Source organism: Panulirus ornatus, chromosome 34 (genome assembly GCF_036320965.1).
Source record: "Panulirus ornatus isolate Po-2019 chromosome 34, ASM3632096v1, whole genome shotgun sequence".
NCBI lineage: Eukaryota > Metazoa > Arthropoda > Malacostraca > Decapoda > Palinuridae > Panulirus > Panulirus ornatus.
Genome location: NC_092257.1, coordinates 255,548 through 282,507, shown reverse-complemented (window position 1 = coordinate 282,507; position 26,960 = coordinate 255,548). Strand labels below are relative to the sequence as shown.

Here is a 26,960-nt window from a genome sequence, read left to right as displayed (position 1 = left end):
TGGTGAGGGGCGGATGGGTGGGTGAGTGGTGAGGGGTGGGTGGGTGGGTAGTGAGGGGTGGGTGGTGAGGGGTGGGTGGGTGGTAAGGGTGTATAGTATCATCCGACCAACTTCCCATCATCCCAGCTCTACTGCCTGCCTACGGATCATCCGTGGTACTAACGCTTGCCTGTCCTCCTCCTGAGCGACCCTCCAACCCATCATGGCAGCTGTACGGTAGCTCTTCCTCTGTAATGATATTCAGTGACCTTTAAGCTGTGTCCCAGACATTACTGCCACACAGCCAGACTGCTGCACATGGTGCTACCGTCTTCCCTCCTCCTCTGATCCAGACAACATAAGGGTATGATGGTCTGCGTCAGAACGACTCCCAGGCTTCCTGTTAGCCATGTGTCTGTTGGTGTGCGCCTCAACACAGACCCCTGGCCAGTAGACCTGGTCTCTGCATGTTGGTGTGCGCCTCAACACAGACCCCTGGCCAGTAGACCTGGTCCCTGCATGTTGGTGTGCGCCTCAACACAGACCCCTGGCCAGTAGACCTGGTCCCTGCATGTTGGTGTGCGCCTCAACACAGACCCCTGGCCAGTAGACCTGGTCCCTGCATGTCCCTCAACCATCCCAATATGAGAGCCACCCTCCTGTGACACAAGGTCATCAAGCCGCCTGGGGTCAAGGTAGACGTGGCACACACTGTTAAGAGCGAACAATGGAGATCAATAATGGTGGACCACACTGTTCCTGACCCGCACACTGACCCATGACACCCCACACTTGACACCGACCCATGACACCCCACGCTTGACACGGGCCCATGACACCCCACGCTTGACACCGACCCATGACACCCCACGCTTGACACGGGCCCATGACACCCCATGCTTGACACCGACCCATGACACCCCACGCTTGACACCGACCCATGACACCCCACGCTTGACACCGACCCAAGACACCCCACGCTTGACACCGACCCAAGACACCCCACGCTTGACACCGACCCATGACACCCCACGCTTGACACCGACCCAAGACACCCCACGCTTGACACCGACCCATGACACCCCACGCTTGACACCGACCCATGACACCCCACGCTTGACACCGACCCATGACACCCCACGCTTGACACCGACCCATGACACCCCACGCTTGACACCGACCCAAGACACCCCACGCTTGACACCGGCCCATGACACCCCACGCTTGACACCGACCCATGACACCCCACGCTTGACACCGACCCATGACACCCCACGCTTGACACCGACCCATGACACCCCACGCTTGACACCGACCCATGACACCCCACGCTTGACACCGACCCATGACACCCCACGCTTGACACCGACCCATGACACCCCATGCTTGACACGGGCCCATGGCACCCCACGCTTGACACCGACCCATGACACCCCACGCTTGACACCGACCCATGACACCCCACGCTTGACACCGACCCATGACACCCCATGCTTGACACCGACCCATGACACCCCACGCTTGACACCGACCCATGACACCCCACGCTTGACACCGACCCATGACACCCCACGCTTGACACCGACCCATGACACCCCACGCTTGACACCGACCCATGACACCCCATGCTTGACACGGGCCTATGACACCCCATGCTTGACACCGTGCGCTGCCCCCAACACTCCATGCTTGACACTGTGTACACACCACAGTTTGCTGGAAGTGCTTTGTGTCTGACACTCAGGTCAAACTTCTTGTTGTCTGACACGACAGTTCATCCTGGCATGTGACACTTGACACTGGACGTATCTTACATGACACCCCATAACCGAGACTTGACCGTCCCCGTCTGACACCTTACAACCCACATGTGACACTTCACTTGACTGTGGTGGTATCCCTCACGTTGACACACCTGATGAGTCTTCATACACACACCTGGTAATTGAGGGTTGACAACTTGCATATCCACCTGGTGACACTTGACACCTGGTGGTCCACGCTTGACACTTGGTGGTCCACGCTTGACACCTGGTGGTCCACGTTTGACACTTGGTGGTCCACGCTTGACACTTGGTGGTCCACGCTTGACACTTGGTGGTCCACGCTTGACACTTGGTGGTCCACGCTTGACACTTGGTGGTCCACGCTTGACACTTGGTGGTCCACGCTTGACACTTGGTGGTCCACGCTTGACACTTGGTGGTCCACGCTTGACACTTGGTGGTCCACGCTTGACACTTGGTGGTCCACGCTTGACACTTGGTGGTCCACGCTTGACACTTGGTGGTCCATGCTTGACACTTGGTGGTCCACGCTTGACACTTGACGGTTGTTTCGGGGGGCCCCCGGGGGGCGGGGGTGGAGGGAGGTCGACACTGGTCGATGCCTGACACCCGAGGGTAGCACGTGTGTGTGTGTGGGGGAGGGAGGAGGAGTCTTGTCACTGGCTGGTGGGATTTGGCCACAAAAATTAGCGTCGACGTGACGTCATCATTCATTACTTGTCTTGGTCATCAACCCCCCACCCCCCCAGGATGGTGGGCTGCTGACTCTTTCTTTGTATCGAGGATGTAAGGCATGTGTACGTGTAGGAAGAGAGGAAAGTGATTGGTTCTCAGTGAATGTAGGTTTGCGGCAAGGGTGTGTGATGTCTCCATGGTTGTGTAATTTGTTTATGGATGGGGTTGTTAGGGAGGTGAATGCAAGAGTTTTGGAAAGAGGGGCAAGTATTAAGTCTGTTGGGGATGAGAGAGCTTGGGAAGTGAGTCAGTTGTTGTTCGCTGATGATACAGCGCTGGTGGCTGATTCATGTGAGAAACTGCAGAAGCTGGTGATTGAGTTTGGTAAAGTGTGTGAAAGAAGAAAGTTAAGAGTAAATGTGAATAAGAGCAAGGTTATTAGGTACAGTAGGGTTGAGGGTCAAGTCAATTGGGAGGTGAGTTTGAATGGAGAAAAACTGGAGGAAGTGAAGTGTTTTAGATATCTGGGAGTGGATCTGGCAGCGGATGGAACCATGGAGCGGAAGTGGATCATAGGGTGGGGGAGGGGGCGAAATTTCTGGGAGCCTTGAAGAATGTGTGGAAGTCGAGAACATTATCTCGGAAAGCAAAAATGGGTATGTTTGAAGGAATAGTGGTTCCAACAATGTTGTATGGTTGCGAGGCGTGGGCTATGGATAGAGTTGTGCGCAGGAGGATGGATGTGCTGGAAATGAGATGTTTGAGGACAATGTGTGGTGTGAAGTGGTTTGATCGAGTAAGTAACGTAAGGGTAAGAGAGATGTGTGGAAATAAAAAGAGCGTGGTTGAGAGAGCAGAAGAGGGTGTTTTGAAATGGTTTGGGCACATGGAGAGAATGAGTGAGGAAAGATTGACCAAGAGGATATATGTGTCGGAGGTGGAGGGAACGAGGAGAAGAGGGAGACCAAATTGGAGGTGGAAAGATGGAGTGAAAAAGATTTTGTGTGATCGGGGCCTGAACATGCAGGAGGGTGAAAGGAGGGCGAGGAATAGAGTGAATTGGAGCGATGTGGTATACCGGGGTTGACGTGCTGTCAGTGGATTGAATCGGGGCATGTGAAGCGTCTGGGGTAAACCATGGAAAGCTGTGTAGGTATGTATATTTGCGTGTGTGGACGCATGTATATACATGTGTATGGGGGTGGGTTGGGCCATTTCTTTCGTCTGTTTCCTTGCGCTACCTCGCAAACGCGGGAGACAGCGACAAAAAAAAAAAAAAAAAAAAAAAAAAAATATATATATATATATATATATATATATATATATATATATATATATATATATATATATATATATATATATTCTATACTTTGTCGATGTCTCCCGCGTTAGCGAGGTAGCGCAACGGAACAAACGAACGAATGGCCCAACCCACCCCTAAACACATGTATATACATACACGTCCACACACGCACATATACATACCAATACATTTCAACGTTTACATACATATACCTACACAGACATATACATATGTACACATGCACATATTCATACTTGCTGCCTTTATTCATTCCCGTCGCCACCCCGTCACACATGAAATGCCCCCCTCCCCCCTTCCCCCGCACGCGCGCGAGGTAGCGCTTGGAAAAGACAGCAAAGGCCACATTCGCTCACACTCAGTCTCTAGCTGTCATGTGTAATGCACTGAAACCAAAGCTGCCTTTCCACATCCAGGCCCCACAAAACTTTTCATGTTTTACACCAGACGCTTCACATGCCCTGGTTCAATCCATTGACAGCACGTCGACCCCGGTATACCATATCTTTCCAATTTACTCTGTTCCTTGCATGCCTTTCACTCTCCTACATGCTCAGGCCCCGATCGCTCAAAATCTTTTCACTCCATCTTTCCACCCCCAATTTGGTCTCCCACTTCTCCTCGTTCCCTCCAAGTCTGACACATATATCCTCTTTGTCAATCTTTCATCACTCATTCTCTTCATGTGACCAAACCATTTTGATACACCCTCTTCTGCTCTCTCAACCACACTCTTTTTATTACCACACATCTCTCTTACCCTTTCATTACTTAATCGATCAAAAAACCTCACACCGCATATTGTCCTCAAGCATTTCATTTCCAACACATCCACCCTCCTCCGCACAACCCTATCTATAGTCTACGCCTCGCAACCATATAACATTGTTGGAACCACTATTCCTTCAAACATAGCCATTTTTGCTTTCCGAGATGATGTTCTCGCCTTCCACACATTCTTTAACGCTCCCAGAACCTTCGCCCCCTCCCCCACCCTGTGACTCACTTCCGCTTCCATGGTTCCATCCGCTGCCAAATCTACTCCCAGATATCTAAAAGACTTCACTTCCTCCAGTTTTTCTCCATTCAAACTTACCTCCCAATTGACTTGTCCCTCAACCCTACTGTACCTAATAACCTTGCTCTTATTTACATTTACTCTCAGCTTTCTTCTTTCATACACTTTATCAAGCTCAGTCACCAGCTTCTGCAGTTTCTCACCCGAGTCAGCCACCAGCTATATATATATATATATATATATATATATATATATATATATATATATATATATATATATATATATATATATATATATGTATATATATATATATATATATAGGAAAGGATCACAATTTTGCACGTAATCAAGATATTCCTATGAGTTCACGGGGAAAATGAAACACGAAAAGTTCCCAAGTGCACTTTCGTGTAATAATCACATCATCAGGGGAGACACAGGAGAGAAACATAACAGTCAGTTGATATACATCGAAGAGACGAAGCTAGGACGCCATTTGATAAACATGTTTACCAAATATATATATATATATATATATATATATATATATATATATATATATATATATATATATATATATATATATATATATATATATATATATAGGTAATTGGAAGCAGTATGACAGCATAAGGTAATTAATCATTATCTATGTTGCACAAAATATTTAATATAAATTAAGTCATTATACTCAACCCTCATTAACAGCTTCGTTAATTAATGTTATTTATGAAATATTGTATGAAGATGTAGGCGTCAGTGAACAGTTAACCCTCTGTGTGTGTGTGTGTGTGTGTGTGTGTGTGTGTGTGTGTGTGTGTGTGTGTGCCTGAGCCTGACGGACACATGGTTATGTCACATAGTTGTGACGGACACACCTCACTGTAGTAGTGAGCTGGTATCAGTGTTGTGATGTTATAACATCAGGAGGAAACATCTAAATGTTACTTTCAATATGACCAGTTGACACTCATTATCACTGTGTCATGCTGGTCATGATGTTACCGTGTCATGATGGTCACATATGAGTGTGTCATACTGATGATCAAGTGTTCAGTGTGTGTGTCATACTGATGATCAAGTGTTCAGTGTGTGTGTCATACTGATGATCAAGTGTTCAGTGTGTGTGTCATACTGATGATCAAGTGTTCAGTGTGTGTGTGTCATACTGATGATCAAGTGTTCAGTGTGTGTGTCATACTGATGATCAAGTGTTCAGTGTGTGTGTCATACTGATGATCAAGTGTTCAGTGTGTGTGTCATACTGATGATCAAGTGTTCAGTGTGTGTGTCATACTGATGATCAAGTGTTCAGTGTGTGTGTCATACTGATGATCAAGTGTTCAGTGTGTAGTGTAGGCTAGTGATGTATCTTTATATGTGTACTAACCATTTGTTTGTACTGTGTTTTCAAATCATAATTTTATCTAAGAAATATGATAGTATGTACTCCAGTGTGACTATATGTAATCCAGTGTTATTATACTTGACAAGTTAATCAACAGTGGTTGATGTTTTCCACAGTGGTGTGCAGTATGAAGAGTTTGAGCTGGACGCCTCCAAGATAAACAACCTTAAAAATGTTGGGTGAGTACAACATTACATTGGTGCTGGCAACCCTCACCTGCTCTGTATACCATCATGTTCACCATGATCATGACCATCATGTTCACCAGGATCATGATCATCATGTTCACCAGGATCATGATCATCATGTTCACCAGGATCATGATCATCATGTTCACCAGGATCATGATCATCATGTTCACCATGATCATGACCATCATGTTCACCAGGATCATGATCATCATGTTCACCAGGATCATGATCATCATGTTCACCATGATCATGACCATCATGTTCACCAGGATCATGATCATCATGTTCACCAGGATCATGATCATCATGTTCACCAGGATCATGACCATCATGTTCACCAGGATCATGACCATCATGTTCACCAGGATCATGACCATCATGTTCACCAGGATCATGATCATCATGTTCACCAGGATCATGACCATCATGTTCACCAGGATCATGATCATCATGTTCACCAGGATCATGACCATCATGTTCACCAGGATCATGATCATCATGTTCACCAGGATCATGACCATCATGTTCACCAGGATCATGATCATCATGTTCACCAGGATCATGACCATCATGTTCACCAGGATCATGATCATCATGTTCACCAGGATCATGATCATCATGTTCACCAGGATCATGATCATCATGTTCACCAGGATCATGACCATCATGTTCACCAGGATCATGATCATCATGTTCACCAGGATCATGACCATCATGTTCACCAGGTCATGACCATCATGTTCACCAGGATCATGACCATCATGTTCACCAGGATCATGATCATCATGTTCACCAGGATCATGACCATCATGTTCACCAGGATCATGACCATCATGTTCACCAGGATCATGACCATCATGTTCACCAGGATCATGACCATCATGTTCACCAGGATCATGACCATCATGTTCACCAGGATCATGACCATCATCATGTTCACCAGGATCATGATCATCATGTTCACCAGGATCATGACCATCATGTTCACCAGGATCATGACCATCATGTTCACCAGGATCATGATCATCATGTTCACCAGGATCATGACCATCATGTTCACCAGGATCATGACCATCATGTTCACCAGGATCATGACCATCATGTTCACCAGGATCATGACCATCATGTTCACCAGGATCATGATCATCATGTTCACCAGGATCATGATCATCATGTTCACCAGGATCATGACCATCATGTTCACCAGGATCATGACCATCATGTTCACCAGGATCATGACCATCATGTTCACCAGGATCATGATCATCATGTTCACCAGGATCATGATCATCATGTTCACCAGGATCATGATCATCATGTTCACCAGGATCATGACCATCATGTTCACCAGGATCATGACCATCATGTTCACCAGGATCATGACCATCATGTTCACCAGGATCATGACCATCATGTTCACCAGGATCATGATCATCATGTTCACCAGGATCATGATCATCATGTTCACCAGGATCATGATCATCATGTTCACCAGGATCATGATCATCATGTTCACCAGGATCATGACCATCATGTTCACCAGGATCATGATCATCATGTTCACCAGGATCATGATCATCATGTTCACCAGGATCATGATCATCATGTTCACCAGGATCATGACCATCATGTTCACCAGGATCATGACCATCATGTTCACCAGGATCATGATCATCATGTTCACCATGATCATGACCATCATGTTCACCATGATCATGATCATCATGTTCACCAGGATCATGATCATCATGTTCACCAGGATCATGACCATCATGTTCACCAGGATCATGATCATCATGTTCACCAGGATCATGATCATCATGTTCACCAGGATCATGATCATCATGTTCACCATGATCATGACCATCATGTTCACCAGGATCATGATCATCATGTTCACCAGGATCATGATCATCATGTTCACCATGATCATGATCATCATGTTCTTAGTGCCGTTTGTTCATGTGTACATGATAAGTGATGTACACATTGAGCAGATCAGAGCCAGGGTTTCTGTAATACTTGGAGAATATTGTATGAACTCATGTTATGAAATATGACTTCACTTCAGAGGTTATCAAGTGAATCAGATACTCAGAAGGCAGGTAGGTAGGTAGATAGGTAGGTAGGTAGGGTACGGGGTAGATGAGGAATGTATGAGGAGAAGAAAGGGAAAAAGAAAAGATGAGGTGTAATGACAACAGTGATAATACTACTACTGATACTAATAATGATAAAAATAATGATAATAATGATGATAATGATAATGATGATAATGATAATAATGATAATGATATTTATCATTATGATAGTAATGATGATAATGTTACAACATGTGCTACTGGTAATGATGAATACAGGATATTGAATTGATTATAAAGTGGAGAAAATGCACACATCCTAGGCTGCAAGACTAGGTGTCATGAGCAAGACTAGGTGTCATGAGCAAGAGTAGGTGTCATGAGCAAGAGTAGGTGTCATGAGCAAGACTAGGTGTCATGAGCAAGACTAGGTGTCATGAGCAAGACTAGGTGTCATGAGCAAGAGTAGGTGTCATGAGCAAGACTAGGTGTCATGAGCAAGACTAGGTGTCATGAGCAAGACTAGGTGTCATGAGCAAGAGTAGGTGTCATGAGCAAGAGTAGGTGTCATGAGCAAGACTAGGTGTCATGAGCAAGACTAGGTGTCATGAGCAAGACTAGGTGTCATGAGCAAGAGTAGGTGTCATGAGCAAGAGTAGGTGTCATGAGCAAGAGTAGGTGTCATGAGCAAGACTAGGTGTCATGAGCAAGACTAGGTGTCATGAGCAAGAGTAGGTGTCATGAGCAAGAGTAGGTGTCATGAGCAAGAGTAGGTGTCATGAGCAAGACTAGGTGTCATGAGCAATACTAGGTGTCATGAGCCTGTGTGGCTCACTGGCTTCATGTCAAGGGCTAAATTGTTCTAATTTGCATAATGGTCATATATAAACAAATTATTGGTTTCACAGTGAAGCTTACATTGGAGGTTAAGAAACTGACATTACTGTAGCGTTGGTCGAGGTGTGAAGCAGTGATCAGGTAGTTGTGGGTATGTGTGGCAGCTGGTGATGCGGCAGCTCCCTCACACACTGCTGATAAACGACCACACCAGAACCATCTGTGTCAAGTTTGGTTTGTATGAACCTTGTGACAATGTAGATCCCAAACTGGGAAACGGGAACAAACTCTGCTGTGGCCGCGTCAGTTGACCAAGAACTCATGATAATGTAGCCAGTGTTCATATCTCTGACAATTCTGTCGTACAACGAAAAAGTTTTGACTTGTCGAATGAATTTGCAATGTGTGTGATGGTGGCCATCTTGCATCCTCCTCTGGGTCACCAGATCCAGTGTCTCTACACTGGAAGGTCTGGGGAGGAGAAGCAGGACAAGTTGTGTTAGGGTTCATTAGCTGAGGAGGCGGGAGTCGTTGTTATGAGACAACGAAGAATATAGAGACAATAGTGAGAAAATTTATAGATGGTATTGGAACTCTCCTTCCAGCTTACTTCGTGGGCTAAAGTGGCTTCAGGAAGTCTCCAGGTGGCAGAGGGATCATGAGACAGGGTTAGAGGTGAGGTAGACCTTCATGATTACGGTCTTGCTTTCCTTGATGGTGACATTGTTCTGTAATCATGTTAAAGAAGCTGTTCAGGGTACAGGTAGATGGAGGGACTAGTGTCAACAGCAATGGTAGAGTTGCCGACATACTTCCAGTGAAGCTGAAACACACAGGTGCCAGACACGTGCTCTGGGAGACGCCACAGGTGGGGCTGGAAGATGGGGATGTTCCCCTGGAAGCGATGTAAAGTCTGATGATGCTCACACAGAAAGTCTACAAGTTATAGACTAAGACTTTGGGGAAGATTGAGAGGGGAGACGAACTTGTTAATGATTACCTTAAGACTGATGAAGTCAGGCTTTTGGTAAAGTTCACGAAAGTAAGAACAACAGAATTGGTGTGTCTCCCTTACAAGAAAGAGTCAAGGAGAAAGAGACAAGGTAAGGGAGTAGGGAAGTGACACAAAGGAGATAAACGAGAGGGGAAGGAAGAGACAAGTGAGGTGGGGGTAAGGGAAATACAAGGGTAGGAGGAAACAAGGGAAGTGTGGGAAAGGAAGAAGGACGAGAGAGAGAGAGAGAGAGAGAGAGAGAGAGAGAGAGAGAGAGAGAGAGAGAGAGAGAGAGAGAGAGAGAGAGAGAGAGAGAGAGAGAGAGAGCCGGAGGCTATACTGCTCATATGCACTAATTGGCAATAGTTCAATACACCGACATGGCTGGCGCACCAGAATGTAAAAAGAAAAAGTCTCTCTCTCTCTCTCTCTCTCTCTCTCTCTCTCTCTCTCTCTCTCTCTCTCTCTCTCTCTCTCTCTCTCTCTCTCTCTCTCTCTCTCTCTCTTCTGGTGTGACAGTTAAAAGTGTTCCACGATCCTTTCCTAATTCCTCTCCCGTCACCTTCTTGTTCCGTGCTTCACTGCGCATGTCTGCCGCCTCGCGGGAGGGCCAGGTATGAGGCAGGTGTTGTGGCAAGTTCCTTCCTCAGATCTTGGTCGTCATTTACACCAGTTTGAGTGGGTCACACTACTGATCCTGATGCTGTCGGCTGGTATAGGTAGACAGAGCAAAGTAAGGTTGTCAGAATACCTCGTTATGAAGGAAGAGAACATGGCCAGCAGCCAGATAACATTGTATACATAATAAATGGATCAAGATAACAATTCAGTCTTTAACTTTCTGTGTTGATGTGTCCAGCTCTGTACCGGACAGTTGCTGTCTACTTTTTTCCTTCAGTAACGGTTGGTGCTGCTGGAGGGTTTAGTGAACTACAGGTCTGTTGAACAAGGTTGTCTGAGGTCATTATGCTTCCTATACACCGACTTAAACGTTTCTGGATCAGCCATGTGTGTGCTGTCGTGACAATAGCATGTTTCTGGAGAACTGAAACCAGGATATGTGTTTACTCTGCGTAATTCACATATTTTTGAATTAACTGTAGAGAGGAAACTTGTGGTGGTTCACAAGATGACAACACTGAGCGTTTGTATCATCATTAATCACGTGCAGCTGGCTGGTGCACCTCCCCTGCTTGCCTTGTCTCACGTGCAGCTGGCTGGTGCACCTCCCCTGCTTGCCTTGTCTCACGTGCAGCTGGCTGGTGCACCTCCCCTGCTTGCCTTGTCTCACGTGCAGCTGGCTGGTGCACCTCCCCTGCTTGCCTTGTCTCACGTGCAGCTGGCTGGTGCACCTCCCCTGCTTGCCTTGTCTCACGTGCAGCTGGCTGGTGCACCTCCCCTGCTTGCCTTGTCTCACGTTCAGCTGGCTGGTGCACCTCCCCTGCTTGCCTTGTCTCACGTGCAGCTGGCTGGTGCACCTCCCCTGCTTGCCTTGTCTCACGTGCAGCTGGCTGGTGCACCTCCCCTGCTTGCCTTGTCTCACGTGCAGCTGGCTGGTGCACCTCCCCTGCTTGCCTTGTCTCACGTTCAGCTGGCTGGTGCACCTCCCCTGCTTGCCTTGTCTCACGTGCAGCTGGCTGGTGCACCTCCCCTGCTTGCCTTGTCTCACGTGCAGCTGGCTGGTGCACCTCCCCTGCTTGCCTTGTCTCACGTGCAGCTGGCTGGTGCACCTCCCCTGCTTGCCTTGTCTCACGTGCAGCTGGCTGGTGCACCTCCCCTGCTTGCCTTGTCTCACGTGCAGCTGGCTGGTGCACCTCCCCTGCTTGCCTTGTCTCACGTTCAGCTGGCTGGTGCACCTCCCCTGCTTGCCTTGTCTCACGTGCAGCTGGCTGGTGCACCTCCCCTGCTTGCCTTGTCTCACGTGCAGCTGGCTGGTGCACCTCCCCTGCTTGCCTTGTCTCACGTGCAGCTGGCTGGTGCACCTCCCCTGCTTGCCTTGTCTCACGTGCAGCTGGCTGGTGCACCTCCCCTGCTTGCCTTGTCTCACGTTCAGCTGGCTGGTGCACCTCCCCTGCTTGCCTTGTCTCACGTGCAGCTGGCTGGTGCACCTCCCCTGCTTGCCTTGTCTCACGTGCAGCTGGCTGGTGCACCTCCCCTGCTTGCCTTGTCTCACGTGCAGCTGGCTGGTGCACCTCCCCTGCTTGCCTTGTCTCACGTGCAGCTGGCTGGTGCACCTCCCCTGCTTGCCTTGTCTCACGTTCAGCTGGCTGGTGCACCTCCCCTGCTTGCCTTGTCTCACGTTCAGCTGGCTGGTGCACCTCCCCTGCTTGCCTTGTCTCACGTGCAGCTGGCTGGTGCACCTCCCCTGCTTGCCTTGTCTCACGTGCAGCTGGCTGGTGCACCTCCCCTGCTTGCCTTGTCTCACGTTCAGCTGGCAGGTGCACCTCCCCTGCTTGCCTTGTCTCACGTGCAGCTGGCTGGTGCACCTCCCCTGCTTGCCTTGTCTCACGTTCAGCTGGCTGGTGCACCTCCCCTGCTTGCCTTGTCTCACGTGCAGCTGGCTGGTGCACCTCCCCTGCTTGCCTTGTCTCACGTTCAGCTGGCTGGTGCACCTCCCCTGCTTGCCTTGTCTCACGTTCAGCTGGCAGGTGCACCTCCCCTGCTTGCCTTGTCTCACGTGCAGCTGGCTGGTGCACCTCCCCTGCTTGCCTTGTCTCACGTGCAGCTGGCTGGTGCACCTCCCCTGCTTGCCTTGTCTCACGTGCAGCTGGCTGGTGCACCTCCCCTGCTTGTTTTGTCTCACGTGCAGCTGGCTGGTGCACCTCCCCTGCTTGCCTTGTCTCACGTGCAGCTGGCTGGTGCACCTCCCCTGCTTGCCTTGTCTCACGTGCAGCTGGCTGGTGCACCTCACCTGCTTGCCTTGTCTCACGTGCAGCTGGCTGGTGCACCTCCCCTGCTTGCTTTGTCTCTCAAGGATCCCTAGCCACAATCATCCAACATTACCGTTCTTGGGCGCCTCACACCAGCCCTGCCCGGCACGCCTGCACGAAACTACGGCCGGGTGGGTGGGCAGGTCACTCTCCTCTTCCAGTGAGTGTGGAAGGTAGATCCATCAGCAGAAGGCTTCACACTTGACCAACAATGATCGTGTGGCACACCGGAGCCAAGGGCCCTGAGACAGGGACGTGGTTCCCTCCTACGTAGCAACGTTCCACTTTGCATGATAATTCTGTAATGAAATATTCTAAATCAACAAAAACTCCGTCGTCTACATGCTAACCGTTCCATCCCACCATCCCAGTGCTGTGGTAACCGTCCCATCCCACCATCCCAGTGCCGTGCTAACCGTCCCGTCCCACCATCCCAGTGACTACCTGAACTTTAATTCATAACTTGTGGCCAAAGTTTAGGCGTGATGTTTGAAAGCTTCTGCAGGTAATTGGGCTCTTACGTCCGCAGTCCCCAGCCCTCCCCTACTGGACTAACCCTGCTCCAGCTCCCCCAGGGAAGGCCCACAGCCCCTCTCCCCCTGCCTTACTGGTGGAGGGGCGGCTTCCATGGTGAGACCAGCCCTTCCCTCCCTATCTCACGCTCCCTCATCTCTCGCCTCCATCATCTGCCTTTCCTCACAGTCGTCGGCCAGGGGACAAGATCTATTATACTCTGTGGATTATTCAGTTTTATTCTGATTGGTCATTTTTGTTTTCAGACTTTTAAAGTGAGAGAGTGGTTGATGAAAGTGGTGGGGAAGTGAGTGAGAGAGAGAGAGAGAGAGAGAGAGAGAGAGAGAGAGAGAGAGAGAGAGAGAGAGAGAGAGAGAGAGAGAGAGAGAGAGAGAGAGAGAGATGCCTAATGGGAGGTAGGGGAGACTCCCCTCCACTATCAACTGCTAATTAAGAGGTAGATCTTGCCAGCACAGAGGAAATCGCGGGGAAAATTATGAAAAGCTTGTACTACAGTAAAGTGTGTCCACGCTGGGGGAGAGGAACCAAGCTGGGGTAGTGTAGCCAAGCTGGGGGAGAGGAACCAAGCTGGGGTAGGGTAGCCAAGCTGGGGGAGAGGAACCAAGCTGGGGTAGGGTAGCCAAGCTGGGGGAGAAGGGCTGGGGCGGGGACGGTGGCTGAAGTGGATGGCTCAGGTGGGCAGAAGGGCTGACCCGGGGAAGGAGGAGCAAGCTGGGGAACCGTGGCCAGGCTGCTCTATCGCGGTTCTAGGTAACCTGGGAAGCTGAAAACATAAAAGTCTGTCCAGAAGACGATGGTTGGTCAACGTCGGGCCCCACGAAGGCCAACAACACCTCCCCTGGGCGACCTCAGGCCACCCGTGGCTCAAGGAATACACAACGGCTGGTGCCAGTGTCTGGCGACGCCAGAGAGGACCCTGGCTGGCTAGGAGAACCACAGGTACTATCAAGAGGAACCACTGGCCCCAGCAGGTGGAACCTGAGCTGGGCAATTAAGGTGGTACAGTGAGGGTCGGGGATGTAGCGGGTCTCAGATCTCCTTACTGGCCCTCATCCTGGCCCTCACCCTGGCCCTTATCCTCACCCTGGCACTTATCCTCACCCTAGCCTTCTCCCTCACCCTGGTCCTCACCCTCTCCATGACCCCTCACCCTGGCCCTCAACCCTCGCCCTGGCCCTCACATTCACCTATGGTACACTGCACATTTGTCTGGACACACATGGGACACTGTAGTACGGTCGTGGGTAGATGCAGCATGATGCAGTAAGGAGCGTCATCTTGTCAGTGTTGCCTTCGCAGGTCAGTCATGCGACAGACGTTAAATGTTGGGTCATATGGCGGTGGTCTGGCGTCACAGGTGGAGGGTCAGGTCAGGGCTGGTGGAGGGTCAGGTTAGGGCTGGTGGAGGGTTGGATCAGGGTTGGTGGAGGGCTGCGTCAGGGCTGATGGGGAGCCATGTCAGGGTTGAAGGTGAGGTGTGGGAAGTGAGGGAGGATTGTGGAAAGACGAAAGAAAAAGAAGGGAGGGAGTGAGTATGGGGGAAAGGAGCAAGGAAGAGGTTGCGAGGGATATGACAGGGAGCGACTTGGTGAAGAGGAGAGTCGATAGTAGAGAAGGAGGGAGGGAGGGAGGGAGTCAAGTGTCTGAGGATCAGAAAGAAGAAAACGAGGAAGGGAAATGGGAAGAATAGATGAAAGGAGTATTGAAGGGGGTACTGGGAGTGAAGGGAAGGGGAATGATTAAGGAGGGGTAGAGGAGGGTTGGGGGAGGGGATGAGAAAAGGAGGCCTGGCGGTAGGAGGGAGGGGGAGAGGGAGATGGGGGTGGTGAGAGGGAGATATTAGCCCCTTCAGCAGGGAGCACGATATTCCCCACAATATTCTTGTTAATGTCACTCACGTACACCGTGGTCGTGCCAGGAAGGACTCTACCCTCGCTCTTTGTGTTTGACATATGAGAGTCAGCAAGCGCTGCCCTCACTCTCCCAGCAACCAACGCTCTCTGTCTTCATGGGTGGCGAGATCCCAACACCGTGGCTCCAAAGTCTATATGTGTGAGTGTGACGGACTGTCACTTGATTAGTCTGTCCAGTTTGGTGATGGTCAGGGGATGCCACATCCCCAACAATAGTGTCAAAGGTTCTTCTAGTTAACACTTCTCCCTCAGGTCAATGTCGCTTAAACCCTGAAGCAGGTCGTCTGTCAGTGATTTCAGACTAAACGAACAGTAGATGACAATATTTACCTGACTTTAATTATTAGTATATCTTGTCTTCCAACTTCTACCACATTCATCCCTTTCCACATCCAGGCCCCACAAAACTTTCCATGGTTTACCCCAGACGCTTCACATGCCCTGGTTCAATCCATTGACAGCACGTCGACCCCGGTATACCACATCTTTCTAATTCACTCTATTCCTTGCACGCCTTTCACCCTCCTGCATGTTCAGGCCCCGATCACTCAAAATCTTTTTCACCCCATCCTTCCACCTCCAATTTGGTCTCCCACTTCTCCTCGTTCCCTCCACATCTGACACATATATCCTCTTGGTCAATCTTTCCTCACATTCTCTCCATGTGAGAAAAGCATTTCAAAACACCCTCTTCTGCTCTCTCAACCACACTTTTTTATTACCACACATCTCTCTTACGCTTTCATTACATACTCGATCAAACCAACTCACACCACATATTGTCCTTAAACATCTCAATTTCCAACACATCTACAGCCCACGCCTCGCAACCATATAACATTGTTGGAACCACAATTCCTTCAAACATACCCATTTTTGCTTTCCGAGATAATGTTCTCGCCTTCCACACATTTTTCAAGGCTCCCAGGATTTTCGCCCCCTCCCCCACCCAGTGACTCACTTCCGTTTCCATGGTTTCATCCGCTGCCAAATCCACTCCCAGATATCTAAAACACTTCACTTCCTCCAGTTTTTCTCCATTCAAACTTACCTCCCAATTAACTTGTCCCTCAACCCTACTGTACCTAATAACATTGCTCTTATTCACATTTACTCTCAGCTTTCTTTCACACAGTGTACCAAACTACATCAGCCACCTCCTCTGGCAGATGGTCGCAACTTACGATCCGTCAACAGTCGTACCCCTCCCTCCCTCCATCACACACACACACACACACACACACACACACACACACACACACAAGCCTGCTGTCCTTGGACAGCCTCCTGGGCCGCTGGGTTTATGTGGCATGATCCCCTGAGCGCCAGCCTATGACCCTTGGTCACGACGGTGTGGCTGTGCAGCTCAGGGTCAGTACCGTCCTGGTCAGGGCTCGTACCACCGTGCTCAGGGTCAGTACCATCCAGGTCAGGGCTCGTACCACCGTGCTCAGGGTCAGTACCTCACGAGGGCGGGCTAGTGAAGATGGTGTTCATATTGCCCGCAGCGCTAGAGTGGTGTGTGTGTGTGTGTGTGTGTGCTGGTGGCTAGCCATTGTGGCGTTGCACCGCTTGTGTTGCCGGTGGAACAAAACCCTCGTAGGGAAGGGCCGGGGTACCACACTGTTGTATGGTGGTGGTGGGCGGGGGTTGGTTAGCGCAGGCAACTCCCTCCTCGTGTATTGTTGTGTTGTTGTTGATTATTGAAGTGGTACACAGCTGCTGACTTATTCCCACACCAACTTACATACCACCTTCACCTGACTACTACTGACCACCATACATGATACATACCAGGCGCGTTAGACATTGCTCAGTGAGGCCTATGTGTATGGCTACGTGTTATGAAGATTTCTGGGAAACTTTTACATATGAAAAAAATGGCAACATCCGGGAACAACCCGCTGATTACCTGCTTCCAGGTACCTGGTCGTCAGGTCTTTGTCTGTTGAGAAAGGTTTGAATATCATTTGTTTTAGTGTAAAGCCAGACCTGTTGTTAGGTAGGTGTTACAGGACTCAGCCCGCATGAGATTACGTCGCGAGTGAAAATTTCCTTCGATGAGGTTGCGTCATCGTCAGTGAACGACAAGGATTGGTGTGGACGAGGAAGGTCTCACACCATCACTTCCCTGGTACTGGTAGTAGTGGTGTGGACGAGGAGGGTCTCACACCATCACTTCCCTGTTACTGGTAGTAGTGGTGTGGACGAGGAAGGTCCCACACCATCACTTCCCTGTTACTGGTAGTAGTGGTGTGGACGAGGAAGGTCTCACACCATCACTTCCCTGGTACTGGTAGTAATGGTGTGGACGAGGAAGGTCTCACACCATCACTTCCCTGGTACTGGTAGTAGTGGTGTGGACGAGGAAGGTCTCACACCATCACTTCCCTGGTACTGGTAGTAGTGGTGTGGACGAGGAAGGTCTCACACCATCACTTCCCTGTGACTGGTAGTAGTGGTGTGGACGAGGAAGGTCCCACACCATCACTTCCCTGTTACTGGTAGTAGTGGTGTGGACGAGGAGGGTCTCACATCATCACTTCCCTGGTACTGGTAGTAGTGGTGTGGACGAGGAAGGTCCCACACCATCACTTCCCTGTGACTGGTAGTAGTGGTGTGGACGAGGAAGGTCTCACACCATCACTTCCCTGTGACTGGTAGTAGTGGTGTGGACGAGGAAGGTCCCACACCATCACTTCCCTGTTACTGGTAGTAGTGGTGTGGACGAGGAAGGTCCCACACCATCACTTCCCTGTTACTGGTAGTAGTGGTGTGGACGAGGAGGGTCTCACATCATCACTTCCCTGGTACTGGTAGTAGTGGTGTGGACGAGGAAGGTCCCACACCATCACTTCCCTGTTACTGGTAGTAGTGGTGTGGACGAGGAAGGTCCCACACCATCACTTCCCTGGTACTGGTAGTAGTGGTGTGGACGAGGAGGGTCTCACATCATCACTTCCCTGGTACTGGTAGTAGTGGTGTGGACGAGGAAGGTCCCACACCATCACTTCCCTGGTACTGGTAGTAGTGGTGTGGACGAGGAAGGTCTCACACCATCACTTCCCTGGTACTGGTAGTAGTGGTGTGGACGAGGAAGGTCTCACACCATCACTTCCCTGGTACTGGTAGTAGTGGGACCTTACAACAAGTTGTCCTGGGGTTATATGACGCTACTAACATTACTGATACAGTCAGGTACCTTACGCATGGTCTATATAGTATGGTACCCCTCGCATGGTGTGATGGTATGGTACCCCTCACATGGTGTGATGGTATGGTACACCTTACATGGTGTAATGGTATGGTACCCCTCACATGGTGTGATGGTATGGTACCCCTCACATGGTGTGATGGTATGGTACCCCTCACATGGTGTGATGGTATGGTACCCCTCACATGGTGTGATGGTACAGTACCGTTACATATGTTAAGCTGGTGTGAGTATTGTGTAGTTCATACCTGTAGATGAACAACACATTGATCAAAATGTGGAAGACTGAACCAACGTTATGTACAACTTTGTAGACGTGTTTATTACTTTGATTAATCTGTTCATGTTAACGGTCTAGCCGTGACCTGGTTGATGATGGCAGGCTTTAGAGTAACATAACAAGAGATAAAGAGGTAAGGACAGAAGAGGTCACATCGTACGTACGAGGTAGGTAAACAATGAGATGATGGTAAAGTTCCAAAGCTTACCGGCGAGGAAGAGATACGCGGGTCACAACAATTCATCCTTGAGTTGTTAACGCCGCCAAGTGGTCATGTAACACAAGAGTTTGGCAAGTAATACATGTCCAGCTGATGGTGGAGCACACAACCAGCCAGTCCTCGACGCTAGGAACCCAAGGAATACCTGCAGCAATCTATCCCATGCAGTGGTACAACCTATCCCATGCAGTGGTACAACCTATCCCATGCAGTGGTACAACCTATCCCATGCAGTGGCACAACCTATCCCATGCAGTGGCACAACCTATCCCATGCAGTGGTACAACCTATCCCATGCAGTGGTACAACCTATCACAAACAAGGCTGACCCTTCTGACCCTTCTACTATCGTCATGTTAGTAAGATCACTGCTCTACAGGTCTACAATCACTCCTCTACAGGTCTGAGATCACTGCTTTACAGGTCTACAATCATTGCTCTACAGGTCTGAGATCATTGCTCTACAGGTCTGAGATCATTGCTCTACAGGTTTACGATCACTACTCTATAGGTCGAAGATCACTGCTCTGCAGGTCTACGATCACTGTTCTACAGAAGAACAAATCAGTTTTATGAACAGTTTAAGAGGGAAAGATCCTGGGTATGTGAACAGGACTTAGTGTTCATGGAGGTAGACTTAGCTATGTAGTCTGGATAGTCTAAGATGGATAATAAAGTGATGTTAGAAGGAGAACTAAAGAGTGTAAGGAGTTTTAGAAGAAGCAATAAGGGAAAATTGGCTTTTAGAGGCATGACACCTAACCAGTTTACTTGTGTCGACCCAGATCTCTGGATATATTGGTCAGCGTGAAGACACAAGACAGCGGACATGAGGGAAGTGGAGGAATACGGTAGTGAGTCAACTGCGCTTGCGCACATATGGTTCATTGCTCAGGAAAGGAAATGATAATTGATGATAGGGAGGAAGGCAGTAGGAGACAGAGCAGAACTCTTAAGAGACACAGCTCTACATAGCAATACCGAGAGTGATTGATACATCAACAGATTGTAGACAGAACGAACAAAGAGGGGAGCTTGCGGATCAGCCCCTGATACCACACCAGTCAAGAGCTTTCGAGACACCAAGGGTTGCCGCAACTTGAGATCTCCGAGCCTCTCAGAAAGGATGATGATCAGGCGCCACTAACAAAGAAATGACGTCACCAGTGGATGTCGCCCGGGCAAAGCGCTACTGGTAATCAAAGAAAAGACTGAGGCTCAAGATGGTTGAGGAAAAGACTGAGACTCAAGATGGTTGAGGAAAAGACTGAGACTCAAGATGGTTGAGGAAAAGAACTGAGACTCAAGATGGTTGAGGAAAAGACTGAGACTCAAGATGGTTGAGGAAAAGAACTGAGACTCAAGATGGTTGAGGAAAAGAACTGAGACTCAAGATGGTTGAGGAAAAGACTGAGGCTCAAGATGGTTGAGGAAAAGAACTGAGACTCAAGATGGTTGAGGAGATGGGCGTTGATCAGATATTCAGAGTGTGGAGGGAGTGCAGTCATACCTACAGGACGGTAGTAGTAGGGGTTAGAATGGCATGGGGCAGACTATATTAGTGTGTGGGATTGGCTATACCAGTGTATGTGTTAGATAATACCAGTGTATGGAATAGACTATACCAGGCATAGGACAAGTTACACTAGTATATGGGATATACGCTATCAGTGCATGGGATAGGCTATATCAGTGGCGTATTTCAAACGCTGCATGTCACTCATAATGGTATGAGTTGTAAATGGTCAGTTTGTACTTGACACATAACTATATTTGTGTGTATCATACGTATTTACGAGTGTGACTCCAAGTGGAGGAATGAGAAAGAAGTATGAGTAGCTTGCATAGTAGGTAGTGTGGGCCAGGCCAGCCGGCGGGCCTCGGGCAGAGGTATTCACCTGCCTGGTTGATCAACCTCCTGCATGAGCAGAGCAGCTTTGTGTGATGCCACCATTGTATCGGGCGCACCGGTCGATGATTGGTCAGCCGACATCAGGAACGCCTTGCCACAAGAACAGACTCGCTTCTTACCTTGAGAGGAAGCTGAGAGTCGGTCCAGTAAGGTGGGTAGCAGTATTTACCCTGTATTGGTTGTGTGGCAGGAGAGGACCGTACATGGGTAACGGAAGATACAGATGTATGTGTGTGTTGCCTGGTCTCTCTCAGTATGTCTTCCTCTGTCTTAATAACTGTTACAGGAACATCAGCTTATTCTCAAACACAACATTGTTAAGTAATTTGTCTACCTAAACCAAGCTTATTGTAGCGCTTCAGCGTCCAACACAGGGGGTGGAATGTGTCCAACACAGGGGGTGGAATGTGTCCAACACAGGGGGTGGAATGTGTTCCACAGGGAGGATACAATGGGTCACAACACAGTTTACAGAAGGTGGTCACTACGACCAGCCTGGTAGAGGGTTCAATCTTCGTATCTATAATGCTGCGTTCAACCACTCTAATTGTTGACTCATTGCATGTGTTAACATGAGGTTATCTGCTGATGGGCAGTAGTAGTGTCCTTAGATCCTCATATTGTTTGTGGTATAGCAGGATAGTGAAGCACAAACAGAAGGGAGGAAGGGAGAGGCAGGACGGAAGGTCAGAAGGGAGAGGGAGGCAGGAAGGAAGAGTGGGAGGGAGGGGAGAGGGTTGGGAGGAAAGGAGGGATGGTTAGGGGTGAGGGGATGAGGGAAGGCCAGGAGTCCAGATGAAGGGGAGGAGTTAATGAGAGCAGGGGAGTGTAGGGAGAAGTGGGTGACAGATGGGGAGGAGAGAGTAAGGATTATCACTAGTGGTAGGGGGACTGGCGCTCCGGGGCGCACGGCAGCGCTGGCAACAGAACGAATGAATAAAGGAATGGCCGTACCCAGGAGAAGGTTGAGTACAGGTCACACACCACACTACAGGCTGGGCAGAGGGTGAGGACCGTGCCACACACACCACACTACAGGCTGGGCAGAGGGTGAGGACCGTGCCACACACACCACACTACAGGCTGGGCAGAGGGTGAGGACCGTGCCACACACACCACACTACAGGCTGGGCAGAGGGTGAGGACCGTGCCACACACACCACACTACAGGCTGGGCAGAGAGTGAGGACCGTGCCAAACACACACCACACTACAGGCTGGGCAGAGAGTGAGGACCGTGCCACACACACCACACTACAGGCTGGGCAGAGGGTGAGGCAGGGGGTAGGGTCAACAGCTACATTGTCATGAACATACTTGTGAGAGTAACAATACAGTAACACACACACACACACACACACACACACACACACACACATACACATACACGTGCTGAAGATGTGGGTGGTGTAAGGCAGTTTGCCAAGGAAGAGGAAAAGTGGAAACATCTGTAAGTGATAACACCGTTAGAAGGAGGCTTTAACCTACAGACCAGCCTCCATGATGATTGTGTTCTGGAGAACATTATAACGAGAGAACAAAGGTTCCTACAGACGAGATATGGTCTAATGAGAGACACGCTCTTGTACATCAAGTTGGCTAGAAAGTTTGTACCTGGCTGTCAGAAAATTGCCACATGTGAAGGAAGGCCCTGGTGCCACGTGAAGGAAGGCCCTGGTGCCATGTGAAGGAAGGCCCTGGTGTCATATGAAGGAAGGCCCTGGTGCCATGTGAAGGAAGGCCCTGGTGTCATATGAAGGAAGGCCCTGGTGCCATGTGAAGGAAGGCCCTGGTGTCATATGAAGGAAGGCCCTGGTGCCATGTGAAGGAAGGCCCTGGTGTCATGTGAAGGAAGGCCCTTGTGTCATGTCCCTAGACATCACCGGACCAGTGATGAGCATGCGGGGGGGGGGGTCGTGGTGGTGCAGGAGGTGGCTAGGGGTCCGGACCTCCCAGGAGGAAGGAGCATGAGGCGGTCATGAGGAGCGGGGCAGGGGTGAGGCTGTCGCTCGGAGCAACGCTAAACTTCTCAACAATAAAGACGATAAAAGGCGATTCCTGGTCCACGTCCCTCCCTGTGGACCTAAGAGAGAGAGAGAGAGAGAGAGAGAGAGAGAGAGAGAGAGAGAGAGAGAGAGAGAGAGAGAGAGAGAGAGAGAGAGAGAGTCCCCAGGCGCGGGTAATCCCACTCTTGACTTATTACATCTTCTCCACAGTTGACGGCTGTACAAAACCCGCCGACCCACGATTAACCCACGCCCGCCCTGAGGCTCCTCACCTCCCGCCGGGGCTGTGGCCAGGCTGTGGTCATGTCTGTGGTTGGGGAAGGGGACGGACTCCCTGTATAGGAGACTGTGACTATATGAGTGGAATACATCATCCTAAGTAACTCTACATCATCATATCCTGGGTGTCTGTACATCATCATATCCTGGGTGTCTGTACATCTAGGTAGGAGATTTTCTTCATAATGTTTATTGATGATCGAAGGATTTATTCTTGGTTCATCTTTATTTGTGTGAGTGATGATGACGTTGTAGATGTTGTGTGAGTGATGATGACGTTGTAGATGTTGTGTGAGTGATGATGACGTTGTAGATGTTGTGTGAGTGATGATGACGTTGTAGATGTTGTGTGAGTGATGATGACGTTGTAGATGTTGTGTGAGTGATGATGACGTTGTAGATGTTGTGTGAGAGATGATGACGTTGTAGATGTTGTGTGAGTGATGATGACGTTGTAGATGTTGTGTGAGTGATGATGACGTTGTAGATGTTGTGTGAGTGATGATGACGTTGTAGATGTTGTGTGAGTGATGATGACGTTGTAGATGTTGTGTGAGTGATGATGACGTTGTAGATGTTGTGTGAGTGATGATGACGTTGTAGATGTTGTGTGAGAGATGATGACGTTGTAGATGTTGTGTGAGTGATAATGACGTTGTAGATGTTGTGTGAGTGATGATGACGTTGTAGATGTTGTGTGAGTGATGATGACGTTGTAGATGTTGTGTGAGAGATGATGACGTTGTAGATGTTGTGTGAGTGATGATGACGTTGTAGATGTTGTGTGAGTGATGATGACGTTGTAGATGTTGTGTGAGTGATGATGACGTTGTAGATGTTGTGTGAGTGATGATGACGTTGTAGATGTTGTGTGAGAGATGATGACGTTGTAGATGTTGTGTGAGTGATGATGACGTTGTAGATGTTGTGTGAGTGATGATGACGTTGTAGATGTTGTGTGAGTGATGATGACGTTGTAGATGTTGTGTGAGTGATGATGACGTATATATGAGGTTTAACTACAGCGTAGTATATAGTCTCCAGTTTTATGGTTTATTATTATTATTTTTTCTGTGAAAGCTACTCCCAGTGTGATGGTACCTGGTATCTGTTGGTACCTGGTATACAACTAAGGAATGACCATGTTAACGCAGTGAGAGCTGACCAGAGACACAGCTTCACTAGATTGACGATATGGCTGACAGGTTTTCTGAATGTACATTATCGATGATATGTAATAAATGGTCAAGGGTAGTGTTATGAGAGTGGCAGAACAGGTATGAGTGGAGAAGAAAAGGTGGATGAGGGGAGAGGGAGGGAAAGGATGTGGCAGGATAAGGAATTAAGGATGATAGTCATACACCAACTGGAGACGTGTCACTCATGTGAGTACATGAAGGCCTGACATGGAAGGTAACCGTCGACTTGGATGTATTGTGCTGGTATGAACAGTTGGTCAGGAGGCAGTCAAGTGAGAGACGAGATTATGGGTCATGACGGGATGTGAGGGTGTGTGGCTGGTGGAAGGATGAGGTGTGAGTGTGTGGCTGGAGGAGGGATGAAGAGTGAGGGTGTGTGGCTGGTAGAAGGATAAGGTGTGAGTGTGTGACTGGAGGAGGGATGAGGAGTGAGGGTGTGTGGTTGGTGGTTGGGGGGAAGGGTGGTTAATATGAAGACTTGCTACTTAGTGTGTACAAGTGCACGAACTAAAAGGCTTTGCCTGGCTAGTATGACTGATGATGACCTCCCTCCCTTCCTTCCTCTCTCCCTTTCTCTTTCTGTTTTTCTTTCTTTCATGTCTGCGTGCGTGTCCTTGTCTCTTCTGTGTCCCGCATGAAAGGGTCTGGACCAAAGGGTTCCAGCAGCTAGTCACATCATGACACGACACTAGGCACAGCTCAGCGTACCTTCCTCTTCCCTGGTCAGCACTACGATAACCCTCACCTTCAGCATCACAGACGCTTGACCCAAGTATCTGGCCTCACTGAGTGACCGGTCACACTGTCAACCAGACACCGTCTAAATTCCTCCCTCACCCAGGATGCCTTCCTGTAACACTGTGATGACTACGTGTTGTGTGGGTTGTACCCCAGCCCCCTTCCCGTAACACTGATGATAACTACGTGTTGTGTGGGTTGTACCCCAGCCCCCTTCCCGCCACCTCGTCCATATATTGTTACTCATTTATACAACAGATAAGAACAAGAATAAATTCGTTTGTGATTGGAGTAGATGATGATCATGAGCATAAAATTTCATCATATCATGCTGGTTGAGAGGCTAGTTTAGTTAGGCTTATCGCCTGCCTGGGTCATTAAGTTATAATCATCCATCGAAAGATCTTGAATATCTTCATCAGGTGTTACACCACCTCACTTGTGGGCCAGTCATGAGCCTTGGACTGCTGCCTCCCACCTCCTGGTTCTCCTGCCTTCCGCCACATTACTGCTTCCCTCACTCATCCACTTCCTATCGAGCTTTCAGTATGATGATTCCATAATATATTTACGTTACTGGATTTAATGGTCATCGAATGTTACATAGTTATTAAGGCAGTACCCGCCCCTGACGCGTCACACAGGTGAGGAACCATACCTGACGCGTCACACAGGAGAGGAACCATACCTGACGCGTCACACAGGTGAAGAACCATACCTGACGCGTCACACAGGAGAGGAACCATACCTGACGCGTCACACAGGAACAAGGAAGCGCCTTGTAGTTGTCATAGAAGAAGCACATCTCACCAGTGGTCCTCACTTGCCTCATGATGTATATGGCTCCCGTTATGATGAGTATTATTGTAGTTGAGGATTGGTTGGTTCAGCAACTATAAGGCCGTCCTCCCTACCATACTTACCTCCATGTCGCCCTGCACCGCCGTCTCTGCCAATTGTAAACGTGTACAACGAACGTAATCCCCAAGATGATTACGGTACTGATTTGTTGACGTGCGCCTGACGCTCCAGAGGTGTGACGTCACGCTACCGCACCAGAGCCATCTACTGAGTTTCCCTGTAATGTTGCCACTTAGTAGCTCCTCCTAACATGGAACGGTACCCTTGTGTGTTATGTGGCCTCCAGATTTCCTTGCCGTCGTCGGCCAGTCATCACCCTGGATAATCGATACCTGCAGTGCTGCAGTGATCAGCGCAACTGAAACCGCGTCGTCTGTTCTGTAAAACTGAAAATGTGGAGCGGGGTGTTTACCTCACGACTGTGTGTGTACTGGTCTGCTGGAATACTCCACTTTCGCTTCATGGTGGAGGATGTCAGTGTTTTGCAATAATGTTTGGCTTTTGTTGATGGGTTACGCTCAGCAACTTTATCATCATTAGATGTTGAGCACGTTTGTGTACTGCCTGAACCATCAGTCGTCGT

The 26,960-nt window shown here is 49.1% G+C and overlaps 1 protein-coding gene across 1 annotated transcript in view; it reads left to right on the top strand.

Moving 5' to 3' along the window:
- The window catches only part of VGlut (Vesicular glutamate transporter), a 191,002-nt gene that overhangs the window by 107,686 nt on the left and 56,356 nt on the right, over positions 1 to 26,960 (top strand). Inside the window, exon 4 of the mRNA XM_071682119.1 lies at positions 6,305 to 6,367. Within this exon, the coding sequence (XP_071538220.1) occupies positions 6,305 to 6,367 (63 nt within the window). The remainder of the gene's footprint in view (positions 1 to 6,304; positions 6,368 to 26,960) is intronic.